Here is a 17,535-nt window from a genome sequence, read left to right as displayed (position 1 = left end):
CTTGTTCGGCTAATTTGGTGTCATGCTGCCCTCTACTGGCAGAAATCACAATCACAACCACACACCAAACTTAACAGATTCAATTTTGCTCTAAATCGCCCATCCACACAGTAAAATACTACAAGATAACGACACAATAATAACAACAAATATAAATTTAGTTTTACACATTTTGGTCTCGGTACGCCCCCCGTCTGGCTGTGATTGGTCGCGTCTTGTCCCGCCCACGACGTATCCTGCGTGCGTTTCCCGCGAACTCGCCCCGCCGCTTAGCACTCTTGCTAGGTGATGTGACTGAAGATTAGCTAAACTTTTCCTCCAACGAAAGACACACAACATGTCGAAACAAAGTTCTCTCTTCAGCTTTTTCGGCAAGTCTCCACCGCCGGTCGCAAAGAAGCCAAAGCCTACGCCGTCTCCGACCGAGGCTGACCTGCCCTCTGTGGAGAAAAAGTCCAACTCCTCTCCCAAAGAGCAAGCCAAACAGACGCCACAGCAGCCAACCCCGAAGACCAACAAGCACCAGCTCAAAAGTGGAGGCAAAAAGGTCCAAAGTGGATTTAACAAGCTGTTTGGAGCGCCACAGAGTAAAGCGAGGTGAGTTTTGGAGCTGATCCTTTCTGGAAAACCTATGTGGCTAGCTACCACGTTGCATTTTGGAAGAGTACCCCTACCTGCTGCAGCCTGCTCTCCCTTTCCAAGTTATTGTTGACATGTGGTAAAGAAATTCAGATGCATGGCACTCCCAACGCATAATAAACTAAAAAAGTGCTGGTTTCATTAAGACATCTAGGCATATATGAAATAATCGACCATTGCTACTGATGACTACTTATTTACTATTAGACACTTGTTCTCTGTTGTTTTCACGCAAACGCTTATGTAATGACTACTCCAAGACGAGATGAAATTGCATTTTACGTGTACTTTTACAGATTCTCGGAGCTTTTAGGGGTATAGTATCCACCACAACTAACATAGTGGTAATAAATACTGTTCTCACCTGCCTCAACACGTGTACAGTAATATAAACGAATGTATTTATTTACTATAACATTAACCTCTATTACTGTCTCTCCCATTCGAGTGGACCTTCAGCAATGCATTTCATCTTTTCTCTTCCTTTTTAGTGCTCCAGCCTTCCCATTTAATGCAGGCTCACTTGTGTGGGCCAAACTGGAGGGGCACCCCTGGTGGCCTTGTATGGTAATACCTCAACCCCTGACAGGACAACAGCTGAGAGGACGGGGCAAGAGCCAACGTGTTCATGTCCATTTCTTTGACAAGCCTCCAACAAGAGGATGGGTCAACACCAAATATATCCGAGAGTATCAAGGTAGTCTTCGGTTTGAATGTAAAATACTCATGTTTTTGGCGGTGAAAGGAATATTATGTGTGTGGTTTTAGGGTCCGACAGCAGCGATGCGAAGATTGGAGGGATATTCTTCAGTGGCAAACCTGCCATTCGACAGGCCATGGAGCTCGCTGATGCAGTCATGTTTGACAGTCCAGAAAAAAGACTAAAGATGCCTGTCTGCACTGACCCATCAGATGAGGAAGAGGAAGAGGAAGAGGATATGGAGGTGACGAATAGTGGCTGTTCTTAGAGTTTACCAGCAGTTTTCAAAGTGTAAACATTACACAAATTACTTGGCCTCTAAGGGCATTTACAATTGATCTCAATGTGCCAAAATGTTGATCTCATGCCAATACCAAATTTTTTAAAACGTAGACATGGATGGAAGCCTTTACCCAAAAAATTACAAAAAGAAAACATTTAAATATTTATGTTCCCTCTTTCGTGCCTTCATTTATTGGATTGAAGGCTGAACCTTGACAGAATGTAGGAGCATATTGACCACATGCTCACACTTTATTTACTCAGCATAAGCCATGTGGTCTTTTTACAGCCCCACTATTTTTTACTCAAAGACACTTCTATTATATTACACTGTACTGATGCAAAGACTATATAAATGAAATGTATAACTAATGAAGTGTTTATTTTACAGCTGGACAAATCATCCCTAACTGATGAAGATAACAGTTTTGAGGAGCAGAATAGTGAAGAAATGAAGTCGCCTAAGGTCAGCCGCCGTTCCTCAAGAGCTGCAGTAAAAAATGGAAGCAAGCCCAAGCGAAGGCGCATTGTGGTGGCTTCAGATAGCGATGGTTCGGATGATGAATTTAAACCGGATAATGCCGCCAGCAGTAGTGAGGATGATGAGCAAGAACCGACTGTTTCCAGTGAAGAAGAAGAAAACCCTGAATCCGAACCAGAAAGTCCAATTAAACCTGTAAAACGCAAACGGCCCGCTGAGAAACCCACCAGTGCTAAACCCAAAACTCCCAGTGCCCCTGCCAGCGCCCCCAAACGCTCTCCGGCGGCGATCACGGCCGACACAAAGTCCCGCCTCTCTGCTTTCTCTGCGCCAGAAAGTTTTGAGAGCCAGACAAATGCAGGTGGAAGTGGCGCGGGAACGGTTTGGGATCATGAGAAGTTGGACTGGCTACAGGACGGGCGCAGGAAGGACAGCAAAAAGCGGCGTCAATCAGAAGACGATTACGACCCAACAACTCTGTATGTACCTGAAGACTTTATGAACCGAAACACTCCTGGGATGCGGAGATGGTGGCACCTCAAAGCCGATATGTTCGACGCGGTTATTTTCTACAAAGTGGGGAAGTTTTACGAGCTTTATCACATGGACGCTGTCATAGGCGTCAATGAACTCGGACTTACGTTTATGAGAGGCACATGGGCACATTCAGGGTTTCCAGAAATAGGGTTTGCGAGATTCTCGGACGTTCTGGTTCAGAAAGGCTACAAGGTGGCGAGGGTGGAGCAGACAGAGACCCCAGAGATGATGGAAGCGCGCTGCAAAAGCATGTTTAAACCCACAAAGTTTGACAAAGTAGTAAGGAGAGAGGTGTGTAGGATTATCACAAAGGGTACCCAGACTTACAGCATCTTGGATGGTGCCCCATCAGAGAGCCAGAGCAAGTTTCTGCTGAGTTTGAAGGAAAAAGCTGAAGGGGAGAGTTCGGGACGCTGCCGCACCTATGGAGTGTGTTTTGTAGACACCTCTGTGGGTGGCTTCCACGTGGGACAGTTTGAAGACGACCGACACTGCTCCCGGCTCCGCACCCTGATTGCCCATCACCCTCCTGCTGAAGTGCTCTTTGAAAAGGGGAACCCCTCGATGGAAACACGCAAAATCTTTAAGGCCTCTTTGTCTGCCGCACTCCAGGAGGGACTTAATGCCAGTAGTCAGTTCTGGGATGCCCAAAAAACCCTCAAAACCCTTTCTGAAGAGGATTATTTTAGTGAGAACGCTGACAAAGAGAAGAGCGGTAACAGTCTTCTCCCGTCCTTGCTAAAGAACATGACTTCTGAAAGTGATTCCTTGTGCCTTACGCCTAAAGATGGCTATGAACTGGCTTTATCTGCTCTGGGCGGATGCATTTTCTACTTAAAGAAATGTCTAGTGGACCAAGAATTGCTGTCTATGGCTAACTTTGAAGAGTATGTCCCAGTCGATGTAGAGCTGGAGAAAGCCTCTGGGGCAGCGAGCTTCTTCTCCCAAACCCGGCAGCGCATGGTTTTGGACGGAGTAACGCTGGCGAATTTGGAGATATTTCAAAACGGTTTGGGCGGCACAGAGGGGACATTGTTGGAGCGTTTGGATACATGTTCGACTCCATTTGGGAAGAGGCTTTTAAAGCAGTGGCTGTGCGCTCCCCTGTGCAACGCCAAGTCTATCCGGGACCGACTAGACGCTATGGAGGATCTAATGGCAGCTCAAGCCCAGGCATCAGAGGTGACCGAGCTGCTCAAAAAGCTCCCAGATCTAGAGCGACTTCTGAGTAAAATCCACAGCATTGGGACTCCTCTGAAGGGGCAGGACCATCCTGACTCAAGAGCAGTTCTGTATGAAGAAGTCACCTACAGCAAGCGCAAGATCGCAGACTTCCTCTCTGCGCTGGAAGGTTTTAAAACCATGCAAGAGATAATAAACATCCTGTCTGACGCTTCTGGTGATATTCGATCATTGTTGCTTTGCCAAGTGGTTACATTGAAGGGTGAGAAGAACGGCATTTTTCCAGACCTGTCCGAAGAACTCAGGCGTTGGGATACTGCCTTTGACCACCAAAAAGCACGGACCACTGGAGTCATAACCCCGAAATCTGGCTTCGACCCAGAGTATGACCAAGCTCTCACTGGGGCAAAAAGCTGTGAGCGTGAGCTGCAAGACTATTTAGACAGGCAGAAGAAGAGGCTCGGCTGCAAAAACATGTCCTACTGGGGGACGGGCAAAAACCGCTTCCAGATGGAGGTCCCAGACAGCGTCTCAGAGAGGAACATCCCGGATGAGTACGAGGTGAAGTCAACCAAGAAAGGCTGGAAGCGCTACGTGACGAAGGAGTCCGAGAGGCTCTTTTCCGAGCTGCAGGGTTTTGAGGAGAAACGGGATGCAGCGCTCAAAGACTGCATGAGACGACTCTTCTACAACTTTGACAAAAACTACAAGGACTGGAAGACGGCTGTGGAGTGCATGGCTGTGCTCGGTAAATGCTTTTATTATTGTTTACTGCCTGGTAATGACTCTGGTTTTCCTCAATCAGTAGGGAATAGCATGCGTCTGAACAAACACAAATTTGCTCTGCAGGTGTCTGCTCTGAATTCATTTCCTGCAGGTGCTTCAGTTGCGTACACTCTGTTGTATTAGATATTTTGTTCATATTAAAAGATTGTGCAACATTGATCTGAAACTTTGCAGTATTATGAAAAGTATCATTTTGAGACACAAAAATCCAGAGAGTGTTGAAACTTAGCTTGGCTGAAATTACTTGTAGTATTAACATGAAATAATGAAAAATGTCTTGATGATCTTCTGTATTTTTCTTTCCTTCTTGCAGATGTGCTGTTAGCCCTGTCCCGCTACAGTCAGGGAGGAGACGGACCAATGACCAGACCTGAGGTGATGCTTCCTAAAGACGATGCCCCGTTCATTGATCTGATGGGCTCTCGTCACCCCTGTGTCACCAAGACCTTTTTTGGCGACGACTTCATCCCCAACGACATCTACGTGGGCTGCTCCGGGGGCAGCAACACCGACGAGAAGAGCTCGGCCTCCTGTGTCCTGGTCACCGGGCCCAACATGGGGGGCAAGTCCACACTAATGAGACAGGTGGGGCACAATGTGAACAACAATAGCTGCAATAGTGGGATCCGGTTACATAAATAAAAAAATTAAAAAGTCTGTGGGCTTCTTTTGTGATGTCGGTTTGAATTAAAAGGAATTTTTGTTCGTTTTAGTGCGGACTCGTGATCATCCTGGCTCAGTTGGGCTGCTATGTTCCCGCTGAGAGTTTGCGCTTCACTCCTGTCGACAGGGTGTTCACTCGACTCGGAGCTTCAGATCGGATCATGGCCGGTAACGTCGACAATCTCTCAAACTACACTGCAGGCTTTAGCTTGTAAGAGAAGGTTATATTGCCCTTGTCCTTTTCAGGGGAGAGCACGTTCTTTGTGGAGCTCAGTGAGACGGCCAGTATCCTGCACCATGCCACTAAACACTCACTCGTGCTTCTCGATGAACTTGGTAAGATTTGAATGCATTTTGTAGTACTGTGTTTAATTTAACTTCACTAGATCCAATGAATCACCTGGGTGACTCAGAGTTTACTGTTTTATTGAACGAAAAAATAAAATAACAAACAAGTTAATTTATATTGCAAGTTGCGTAGCACTTGAGCATTTTTAGTTGATAATGAACAAGCATATTTGTAAAGCTTTTTTGTGTGGACATATTAAGTATTTACAGTCAAGTTAATCATGAGCTAGTAACTGACCTAAGCTTGTGCAAATGTGCCTCTTCATGCATATCTACAAATATATTAACTGAGTTTTACTACCTTCTATTCATAAGTAGTTCTATTTTTAGTTCATGTTTAACCTATATTCTCTGTGTAGGGAGAGGCACAGCGACGTATGACGGGACGGCCATAGCCTGTGCTGTTGTGAAGGAGCTGGCTGAGAAGATCTGCTGTCGGACCCTCTTCTCCACTCACTACCACTCTCTGGTCGAGGACTATGCCAACAACCCGGCGGTGCGCCTGGGACACATGGTGAGCAGCTCTTTATAACACAGACTCCTGGTAATTTTATGTAAAAAAATACTACAAATATCAGTATGGTAGTGGCGTTTTCTTTTGACATACTATAGTGGGTTTGCGCGTTATATAAGGGTCATTAATATGCAACCCTCTTAAAGGCCGTATGTGGAAAAGTCATACACATTGTTCACTTTGCACTTTCATGGTAACTTTGTGTTAAAGTTTCTGTCTCATTTTCTCAGGCCTGCATGGTGGAGAATGAATGTGAAGATCCCAGTCAGGAGACCATTACGTTCTTGTATAAGTTCATCACTGGGGCTTGTCCAAAGAGTTACGGTTTTAACGCTGCTCGACTTGCCAACCTGCCCGAGGAGGTGATCCAGACCGGTCACAAAAAGGCCAGGGAGTTTGAGAGGAGCACCATCAGTCTCAGACTCTTCAAGTATGTCATACTTGGTACTACATATCACAACAGATAAAAATAGCCTGATTTTTTTGTTTTGTTTAGGAATTTTAAACCAACAGTGTGTTGTTTTACAGGAAAGTCTGCCAGTTTGCTGAGGACGCTGCACTGGACAGAAACCACTTCACATCCATTGTTCAAATGATTAAAACATTGTAGTTCAAAAGAAGTAACCATCAACTGTTCAACATCTTTGTTTAGTACATTAAAAAAACACTACTGTATTGAGCTAATAAAGTTTATTTTTTAAAAAATGACAATGTTTCATCTAGGAAATTAAACCCTTTAATTCACACTAGCGCCTACATAACGGTTATTGAATACTTCACAATATATTAAGTCTAGATGTTATGATACATGCATACATTTCAGTCTGTATGAGAACCCACAATCACCAATACACATGGATGGGGGAGGGATAATGAAACCATATAGCGCTGTATAGATACTTGTCTCAGCTTCAGTAGAGTCAAAGCCTCTCACTTCTCCAGCAATGGTGGCCAATAAGAACACAAACTAGCAATGCTGTCACAAGACTTGTCCTTATTACAAAACAATACTTCCCACTGATAAATAACCCAGCTATAAAAATGTATCGTTCACTTGATGGAGGAATCAAGGACAACTTGTTATACCAAAATACAATATACAGTTATAAAAGGCAAAAGATATTAAAAACTTTATTTGGTGATGAGCAGCTTGACATTTGAAAAATGTCTAACACTTGGCAAGCGGCTACAACACAAGCTACATCCTAAAATAGAAAATAAATATAGGCCCTTTAAACAAAAGTATGCATAGAATAAGTTCAAACCCATATTTGTAACAACAAATGTGACCAATGCATTTGAGGACAAGTCTTGTGAAAGCAGTTTAGCATCACCACTTTCCTGTATTGCAAATGTAGTCAACATCGCAGGAGAAAATGTTTAGTGTTTTCCTCTCTTTTCTGGTCTCTTTCACAGAAAGAAGTTAGATACTGTGACATGAGTATAATTACAGCAATTCTAGGGTATAACCAAAAATTAAACACATTTAATAAAATAAAGACATTCAAGTACAGTAAAATTTTTGCATGAAAATACAAAACTACACAAAAGCAATAAAATCAAATCTCAACAGTTGTCTTGAGGAAAAAAAAAGCTGAAGTGCTAGGTCATTTCCCGTACATCGATTACGAGCACATCGCAGCTCACGTTGGAAGCATTGCTAATCTGGGGCCACTGCCTCCATGTGAGAAGTTACTGCCTCTGTCCGCACTGGGCCTGTACATAACTGCAGTTCTCATCCACCTCTTCAAGACGGATGACTTGTGGCGTTTTGTCTTTTCACTTACAACAAGTACTTTTCAACACACCCACAGACCCTGAGTCAGCTGCTCCTGTCCTCCGTTGTCATCTTTTTTTATCGAAGTATTGAAGAAAAAAAAAAGCGAGGCATCCATAATCATTTTTTTTCCTTGAAGCACGTAAGTTAATGTGTTTATTTTGTCAAAGTGAATGTGTGTTTAAAGTTTGCTCGTGCCACTGCAGAAGGTAAAGTGTCTTGAGTCCTGGGGCTGGAGCTCAGTTGTGCTGCAGCGTATTAGACTCTATAGGAGGAGCTGAGTCATACAGAGTGTCCGTGTCGTGAGTCGGCTCCCCAGCTAACGTGCAAGGATTGGACAGTGTCCCGGCACCGCAGTCACAGAAGAATCTGCAGGGAGTACAGAAATAATGAAGCTGAGCTATACAGTCTACAATGAACAGCTGAAACAGTACACGAGTCAAACTGCACCTCCGTTCAACACAGACACATTTGATTCGCATCCCGTTCAGACTGGAGATCACATACAGAGAGTAATATGAACGACCTTGCAAAGTGTGAACCTAGCCTAAGAGCCAGTTTGTGGCTCTGAAAGATCTCACATTTGGGGAGGATATATGAGCTTAATGCTCAATTCACTGTTCACAACTTTTCAGTTTCATGCTCACTACATTCAGTATAGAAGATTGAAGGGCTTATCTTAGTGATTATATAAAAAGTAGCTGAAGAAAGCAGGAGAGACTGACCTATCATGCCTGATGAACTCCACGTCGTGCCCTTGATGGCACTTCTTGATGCAGTTCACACAGATGGCGTTGCGGTCTGTTGTGTTACAGGTGTGACACCTTTGGACAGACCAGAAACAACAAGATCAAACACTGGACAAGACAAAGGTAAATGGTCATGAGTCAAAAGATCAGCTGTTGTACCTGTAAAAATCGTGCATTGGGTAGCTGGTGTAGCTTGAAATTTTGTAGAGGCACTGACCTCTGCTGACAGCCTTCTCAATGGCATCTTGATTGTTCAATATTTTGTTATCTTGGAGAGGCATAAAAATCATGGTTAGTCTTCTTATCACAGTTAATAAACATTTTTTGCAAAGCGTCAATTTGTTATTGTATACCTTTCATTGTAACATTGACACCAGATGCAAGAAACAACCCTCCAAATCGATTGTTGAATATTTGATTGCCCTCTAGAGTGGCCGTGGCGTGATTGGTGATCTCGATACCTAAAAATGACAAACATATTTAATCATTGTCATGTACAGGGAGGAAGTCAAAATGCTACAGAGCTGCAGTATTCACCTGCAGCAAAGCCATCAAATATCCTGTTTTTCCGTAGAACTGGGTGACTGTTTGTACTAATGAGAACTCCTGCTTGAGCGTTGCGGAAAATGTCATTTTCTTCTAAAAGTCCTGCAATAACAATGAGCAAAAAAATATGCTCATCTCTATTTCTGTCCACTTCTGAGTAAATAGGTGATTTTTAAATAATATACCTCTTCCTCCGTTGAAAATACAGATTCCTCCATCCCTCCCGTCATGAATCTTGTTCCTCCTCAGAGTCGGGTTGCTGTCCGTCTTTATCCAGACTCCGGCCATAGCGTTGTCAAAGATCTCATTGTCCTCAATGAAACCCAGTCCTGAAAATCAGTCATTTTTTAGTATTTACTTTTTTAACAATTCTCATAAACACTCACAACACACTTAATAACAGTCACTTTTACTGACCAGAGTTGTAAACCAAAATGCCACCATTTTGACCTCCCCAGATCTTGTTGCGTCGGATTTTGGGATTGCTACCAGTTCTAAAAAAAAAGAAGCACATTAAGAGTTAAGATAAAGAATTCTTTCTCACTACAATGCAAGGACAAACATGTGGATTTGACATTGTGACTGTCAAGAGAAATGTCCATTGATTTTCCACAAACCTAATTTGAACACCGGAGTACATGTGATTGTAGATGTCATTGTCCTCTAATACACCATGGCCGTTGTCATAGAAGTAGACCCCAACCTAAAGAGATGGTATATTGAATTACCACTAATTAAAGGTAAAATAATCCATGTAAATCACTTGCTCCGGTAGTTGTCACTGCTCTGAGATCTCACCTGCTTCCCACTGTGTATCCTGTTCCTCCTCAGCACTGGCGTACTGCCCGTCGTCACCCACACTCCCGCCAGTGTGTTACTGTACACTTCATTCTCCTCGATGACACCTTGTCCTTTTTCGTGCTGCACCAAACGGATAACATTTTAGGGATTTTCGAATACTGGACAATTTATAAAGCAAACACTGGGGACTGTATTTACCACATAGATGCCTCCATGTTGCCCATCATGGATCTTGTTGTGTCTAACAATTGGACAGCTGTTCGTCCTGATCTGAATTCCTGCCAGAGCATTTCCATAGATATCGTTTCCTTCTATGAGGCCTCGGCCATCTCCAAAAATGTAAACTCCACCTTGGTTACCATTAAAAATAGCATTGCCCCTGAAATGTGACAAAAAAAGTACATTTTGCTTTAACAAAACACACAGTCAGTAAATCCTACCTCATCACAGTCGAGAAACACCCACCTTATTGTGGGGTCACTGTTGGAGGTGATCCAGACTCCAGCAAAATTATTTGCATAGATCTTATTCTCAATGAACTGGCCTCGGCCTTTTTCATGAACATAGATGCCCCCCGTCTGGCCGTGATGAATCTCACAGCGCACAACGGTAGGGTTGGCATAAGCCTTCACCTCAAAACCTGCTATACGATTCCTATGGATGTTGCAGCTTTCAAAGTAACCCTGAAAGAGACAAATTGAAACATCATCAATCATGTCCCTAATTATGAACTTTTGCAAGTGACTAAAGGGAAGAAACACAAATCCAGAGACTGCTGCAGTGACAGCGATTCTCATTATGTAATAACTGAGCAAATGAAAGAGCATCACGACATCCTTATGTCATCTTGATTAAAACAGCAGTGCCAGTGATCAGGTCCTTACCATGCCATGGTCAAAAGTAAAAACGCCCACATCTCGGCCATGGTGAATGTGATTACGTCTGATTATTGGATTGCCATGGTTTTTCACCCAGATTCCAGCCAGAGCATTATTTGAGATCTCATTGTCTTCATATATTCCCTAAAACAACAATAGCAATGTTAGCATAGGTCAATTTTGGTAGTGAAACCCACTATTGTGTGTCTAAATGGAGCCAATAAACATTCATTTGTAAAATAAGCAAATATTAGACACACAATTACCTGTGCATGGTCTGTGATATACAGGCCAACATTTTCACAGTCACTGATGTTGCAGTGCTTGATCGTAGGACAAGCTCCTTGGCCACTTACACAGACCGCTGATCCCACTGAAAGGAGCGAAATTGCAGTTAACGCATGCAAATCTCCAAAATATCAAGTTAAGAGTCGAGTGTTACCTGTACATGTGCTGCGTATGATGCAGTGATCAATAATAGGACTGCAGTTGACTGTAATCTCTAAGCAGTGGTGTGCATTGTGGTGCTGGGCAGATTTATCATCAGGATTGAACTGTCATGGAAACCGGGCAATTACAATCAATGACAATTACTAACAAGTTATTATGCTAGAAACCAGTGTCAGTCTCACCCTAATTGTCATATACCCGACATAAGCGTCCTCAGAGCCTTCCATAAAAACAAATGTAGAATCTCTGGTGTTCTCAATGATGACCTTTTCTGCCACTTTTCCTGGCGCTGTTGTGATGGGAAACACATATGCTTAGCTTATAATTAATTAAGGCAGAGGCAAGGTTTGATCAAAACCAACCAGCTCCAATCATTGTGATCGGTGACTCAATGTAGATCCATTCGTCTGTATAGATACCGGAGTGGACAAATATTAAGCCGTCAAAATGAGGCTCCTGGCCACCTCCAAGAGCATCCTCAATGGTGTCATAATACTGTAAAGCAAGGTCAAAGTTAATTAAACCTAAATTCTACTAGATTCATTTGATCTGAATGTACAACCAGTCCACTTACAAACATGTTCTCTCTTCCTTTGTATCTGGCAGGATTACTGTAGAAATGCTCTGCAAAGCCTGGCTTCACATGTGCTCCTTTATACTGTAAATAGACAATACTTTCAGATAAGGCCAAACTACACTACCAGTATATACAACTTTAAAAATCATCATCAAGCTCTTCTGATATTTAACATTTTGCATAATTTCACATTGACAGTCCACATGTTGCCATTTACCACATGTTTAGAGGAATGCATCTTTGGAAAAGCTTAGCTTATGTGGCAACAGCCATGAGAAATGCTTATAACTCCAATATTTGGCCAATGCATCAATGGTCACCTCTAAAAACATCATTGATAATTGGTTTTGTACGGTCTCTACTCACCAGCTGCTGGAAGCTCTCTTTCCAAGGGTTTGGCTGCTCATACTCTTCAGGGTTTATCTGGTAAAATTTCCCTGCCTCAGGGTGCATCATAGGTCGTGTGTATTCAAAAACTTCCATGTACAATCTCTTCCTATGGTTTATAATTAGAAATATATTAAGTAACACAGCGTTAAAGACAATAATAGAGGCATCAATAATAAGTAATGAAAGCTCACCAGAGTATAGGGTCGTTGGCGAGTTCACTGAACCTTTTGCAGACACATGCTGCACGACACAGGTCTTGCTCCAAAAGGTAGGAGAAGATCTTCAGAACCACCTCGTCTGGAAGCTTTTCTTGCAAATATTGCTCAGCTGGAGCTGCTGGTGATTGAGTGGAAAACATTCAGAAGGAACCAGTTTGCATTGAGTAATGGTACAAAGCAAATTGCAGGCAGTAGAAAAGTCTTCAGTAGGTTTTGTCTAAACACATACCTGGTAGGTCTTGACACTTCCCTGACACTCTGGGGCGCTTAGGTCGGTGCCCAAAATTTTCTGTTGTTGACGTTGAAGCACCCTTGAAAAAAAAAAAAAAAAAAAAGTCAACAATGCTGCTGCCCAATTACGAAACTATGCAGATTTATTACACAGCATGAAAACAAACCTCCATGTTTGTCTTTGCAGGACACACAGTTCTCTTGGGTAGAGACTTCCTTCTAAGCTGGTATGGACTGTTTTGAGCTCCTGGACCGGATTCTTCTGCAACCATATCTGCAGGCTCGTCCTCATCTGCTAAAGGTAGAAGAGACTAAATTTCAATATAAACTTCCAACTAAAACACAAAAGCATTTTAATCTGGTTGGCACAGCAGGCAGACAAAATTAACTATGCTGCTCATTTTAGGTCTGTGTTGCAAAAGCTTGCTTTACAGTGTTGTCTTGGGCAATAAACCATAGCCCATACAGTGTGTGTATGTTTGAATTATTATAAGAAAAATATGAATCTTTAACATTTCAATTCAGCACTGTGAGTGTTCATCGTTGAACTTTATTACAGATACAATTAAATTAATTAAAAAAAACACACACGTTTAGAGCGGACAACTGTGAGTGACACCACAGTTCAGACTGGAACAAATTAGGACAAAAATAACTATATAATAACGATCACATTTAATCACTTTCTTCTTTACATAAAACAGAAATATATCAGGAACACAACATATCAAACAACTTTGACTGTTAGTTCTTGAACACTCCTAACATTAGATAAATTAACCTTGCTGATTTAACAAACAACAAAATACAAATGTCTTGCACTGCACCCTATAATAACAAGCTGAACTCGAAAAAGGTGCATATGGTTCTTCAAAATATATTGCCACAAGGAAACTCTTTAAGTTGATACTGATATTGATCTATGTCTAGTCAAAGTGACATCACTTAAATGCCTGGAAAAATGGGGCTTCACGTTAAACATCCGTTTTACTGGTGCTTTTCAACAATCTCACACAATACCGCATTGGGTTCCGAAACTACACTATTGATTCTTATGCAAGCTCGAAACCAGGGCTATGTTGTGTCTGGCACTTAACACGCTGTCACTGTACACCGAAACAATACAGCACATCGTCTTTTGTCACTCGCCATCTATAAATGTAAAAATATATTTATATATGCAAATCGATTAAGGATAAAATGCAACAAACGGTTTACTGTGATGAGCCTAGTGGTTTGCAAATGACATACGACCCTGAAATAAAAGCTATAAACGTTGTGGTTCTCAAGACGTCAGAGAACATATGGCTATCAAACATGCTAATAATAACAGCTAACGGCGGCTAGGCTAACAGCGATACTACGACAATCCACTTTGTGTACCCTCTTTGGCATTAACTTGCTATGCTGACGCAGAGCCGACTTACTTGTCGTTTTAATGCAGTCTACACTGTCACAATTCAATATTTGTGTAGCTATACTGGCAAATGAGGGAAGGAAAATACGAAGTCTGGTAAAAAAAAATTAAGCAAAACAAAGCGCGGCCTTCAGGCTACGTACAAACATAAAAGCCTCGGCGTTTCCTGAAAACACGGCCGCTCGTTGGACACTATTGAGAGCCACCCACTATTTTACATGACGACAATGACTGACACGTTACGCACACTAAGAAATACCAGCGCCAACTTTAGCGCAGCAGGCCGATAGTGGAACCGGGGCAATAATGTTGAAAATGCTTTATAAATAACTAGTAGCTGCAGCGGTAGTCACGTCACCTCTGTCCTGGGGGTTCCTCTCCTGCACCGGGCGCGGCCTCGACACTCGCCTGGGTCTTCTGCTAACGCTGCTCGCTCTGACGGAGTTCATTTGGGTGTTGGTAATCTGGAGGAAATGTCGAAGCCTTCACAGCAGAAGAGGCGACGGATGGCACATCCTATGTCTTTTTCTGTTGCATTGTACGATCTGCCATTTTACACCACGGCTCCCGAAAAAACGTATCACGGTGTGTTATTCCCGTTGCCTCGCAGTGGTCCTACGTTTAGCCCCGTTTCTGTGGAGCAGGAGGAGCCATAACAGCAGCGGCACAGTCCGGCCTCATCCACACATCACATGGAAGACCTGTGCGTCATGGCGCACTGACGCACCGCGGCGGTCTATTCAACTGTGACTGTTCCAGCTTTGAACCATAAAAGAGCATCAATTTCCTAATCTTTATTTAATACTATTTCATCTTGTCATTGTGATTTTTTGCAAATACAGATAAATACAGTCCTCATATTTTTGCAAGAGCCAATGAGGCTGTCCCCAATAACCCAAGGCAAAGTGGGAAAACCTGAGTTTGAGGTGTTCCCTTTTAGAAAGAAAGAAAGAAAGAAAGAAAGAAAGAAAGAAAGAAAGAAAGAAAGAAAGAAAGAAAGAAAGAAAGAAAGAAAGAAAGAAAGAAAGAAAGAAAGAAAGAAAGAACAGGAATAGAATAGCATTTTCTTTTATTGTCTATCATGCACAATGATCTGCCTATGGCTTGCTCACATATTCACAAGTACATTTGTTCAGCAATTATATTGAAAGACATAATAATGCAATAATGCATAATAATCACCTATAATAATAACCCTTATCTTAAAGTCAATTTTAAAATCAGTTAATTGCAGACACAGCAGCAGCCGATTCACCATCAATAGAAAAGGAATAGAGCAGACTGAGCAACATTAGGGCCTGCACAAATGAATTTCTGAACTCATTTTTCTTGGCACAGGACATATTGTATTTCTACTCTGATGGAAGGAGCACAGCGTGGTGGGACAGAGGATGGCTATGTCATCTATGAACTTAGTCTGTGCACGTTCATCTTTTATTTAATTTTTTTCATCCAGGTAACATAAAATGCTTTAGAAAAAATAACTATTTCAACTAGACTTTTAGTTTTTATTCGACATTGTATCAATTAAGACGTTTCAAAAGTCATCCAACTGTCATCATCAGTTTGGCCACACCTGTGTCAGTCTGTGTTGCCAGATAAGATGGTATTCCTCCCTTTTAGGCAATCCCCCTTTACTATAAGGGGGAAACGTTGTTATCTATGTATTTATTACTGAGACAATGCATCACTTTACTGTGATGCTGAGACAAATTAGTTTGCAAGTGGCCTGTGATTTTACCTCCCTGTTTAACTACTCTGCCGAGGTTAGTTTAGGATTCAGTCTCGCAATTGTGAATTTTACTGGCCTGGATAACTTACACAAACCTGTATTAGGCCTACCTGGCCTTTGTTGCCTAAGCCTATAGCCTATATTGTCTAAATGTGTAAAAAATACCGGAATTGCATTTTCTTTCATGAGACATATTACTGATTATAAGATAAATGTTAAGGTTTTAGGACCTATTTAAATTTGGTAGACCAAAACTTCCGAACACTACTTCTGGACGTAGAACAGGCCTATCCTTCACACGATCAAGCCTAAAGGTGTTGATCCATTTGTCCAGACGGTGGCGCTTTTACACTTGTCCAAAAATAATCCATATTTTAACAAACAATTTTGGCCCAGTTTTAAACATTTGATATTAAAGTTGAAAATATTATAAGAATAGAAGTTTGCTATAGGCTACATTGTTGGTGAATTATTACTTGTTTTACCTGGCTCAGCTGGAACAATTGTAGGATATCTACATTTCTTGATCGATCCATAATTCAAATAAATATTTAGGCAACACTATTTGACTAAATAAGTCAAAAAATAAAGTAACTCAAACATTTTATATCCAAATCTATAATTCGTAAATTTAACATGAAATATGATTTTAAATGCGTTAGCCTATTTGTGAGAGTAAGACCAATGAATATTTTAACAGCGTCACTTAGACACTTGGTCCACTAGATGGCTGCTCGTGCCCACCTCACAGATCCACGTGAGTGTCAGTGTTGATAACGTCACATAGGCTCTCCATGGTCTTTGTCATTGTCTTAATTGTTCTTTTTTTTATTGTCACATTTTAGTTCTTCAAAGTAAATAATTAATGTAAGTATTTGTTTTTTGGCTTCGTCACATTATGAAAATAAAACTTGAATAATACATTCATGAGCTAGAATAAAGTTATTGATTATTATAATTGCCCACAGCTCCAGTTGGTGGAATTGTCACAACTATAACAATTAACCCATAATACATGTATATTTGCTGTGTCTTTTTCTTGTATTCATTGCGTAGATCCTGCACCTACCAGTTATCATCATAACTGTCTGTGACATGTGCTCAGTGACCCATGTGGAGTTTGTCTGTCTGATGAGGTTAATGATGCCATGACCAGTAATGCAGGAATTGAGTGAGTCTTGCTGCAATACTCTAGTTACCCTGGGAACACAAAATAAAACTCGCAAAGTATACATATTTTACATTTCAAGTCAAATGCAATTTATTGTCTCGTTTTAGTCCAATTTTTTAATCTGCTGAAGGTAACATGTTCTTCTCTCAAGAAAATTACTTTTATGATTACTTTTTTGTAATGTTGATCTTTTGTTCATTTGGCTGTTAGTTATTAAGCTCATCGACTTCTTTAAAATCCAAAGCAGGCATTAAATGAATGGGGAAAAGACCCTGAGGAACAATTACTTGGTCATTTGCTCATAAGGCACAATAATGATGTAATAAGATATTGTCGTAGCCTAAGCATGAAAATATATATAGATATAAATAATTAAATGTCAAATGCCTTTTTTAAAATAACACATATACTGAACTCAAATGCACTCCCGAGCAGACTACATTGGGAGCTTAGCCGTGAAGAGATC

At 41.6% G+C, this 17,535-nt stretch overlaps 2 protein-coding genes across 5 annotated transcripts; one reads left to right on the top strand and one right to left on the bottom strand.

Moving 5' to 3' along the window:
- The first annotated feature begins 247 nt into the window (after positions 1 to 247).
- msh6 (mutS homolog 6 (E. coli)) lies at positions 248 to 6,808 on the top strand. The gene is made up of 10 exons (XM_079559816.1): positions 248 to 597; positions 1,131 to 1,336; positions 1,408 to 1,583; positions 2,013 to 4,569; positions 4,921 to 5,192; positions 5,321 to 5,438; positions 5,517 to 5,606; positions 5,978 to 6,132; positions 6,363 to 6,562; positions 6,661 to 6,808. The coding sequence occupies exons 1-10, from the start codon at positions 338 to 340 to the stop codon at positions 6,740 to 6,742; spliced, it is 4,116 nt and encodes a 1,371-aa protein (XP_079415942.1). The 5' UTR covers positions 248 to 337; the 3' UTR covers positions 6,743 to 6,808.
- A 20-nt stretch (positions 6,809 to 6,828) lies between these two features.
- On the bottom strand, positions 6,829 to 14,855 carry fbxo11a (F-box protein 11a). Of its 4 annotated transcripts, none has more exons than XM_079559720.1 (22): positions 14,525 to 14,855; positions 12,917 to 13,044; positions 12,748 to 12,829; positions 12,492 to 12,636; positions 12,277 to 12,406; positions 11,908 to 11,991; positions 11,696 to 11,828; positions 11,516 to 11,622; positions 11,326 to 11,437; positions 11,150 to 11,256; positions 10,890 to 11,027; positions 10,471 to 10,688; positions 10,204 to 10,384; positions 10,003 to 10,125; positions 9,822 to 9,907; positions 9,622 to 9,698; positions 9,390 to 9,533; positions 9,196 to 9,306; positions 9,012 to 9,119; positions 8,818 to 8,926; positions 8,635 to 8,733; positions 6,829 to 8,278 (listed from the first exon to the last, which is right to left on the bottom strand). In XM_079559720.1, exons 1-22 carry the CDS (start codon positions 14,613 to 14,615, stop codon positions 8,149 to 8,151), a joined length of 2,643 nt encoding a protein of 880 aa, XP_079415846.1. In that variant the 5' UTR covers positions 14,616 to 14,855; the 3' UTR covers positions 6,829 to 8,148. The 4 variants fall into 4 exon arrangements, with proteins under 4 accessions (XP_079415846.1, XP_079415848.1, XP_079415847.1 ...); XM_079559722.1 differs by having other exon boundaries at positions 12,492 to 12,633; XM_079559721.1 differs by having other exon boundaries at positions 12,917 to 13,041.
- Positions 14,856 to 17,535: the final 2,680 nt, after the last annotated feature.

This window comes from Gobius niger, assembly GCF_951799975.1.
Source record: "Gobius niger genome assembly, chromosome: 7".
Lineage (NCBI taxonomy): Eukaryota > Metazoa > Chordata > Actinopteri > Gobiiformes > Gobiidae > Gobius > Gobius niger.
Note: the sequence above shows the minus strand (reverse complement) of the source record. Positions and strands in the feature narration are given on the sequence as shown.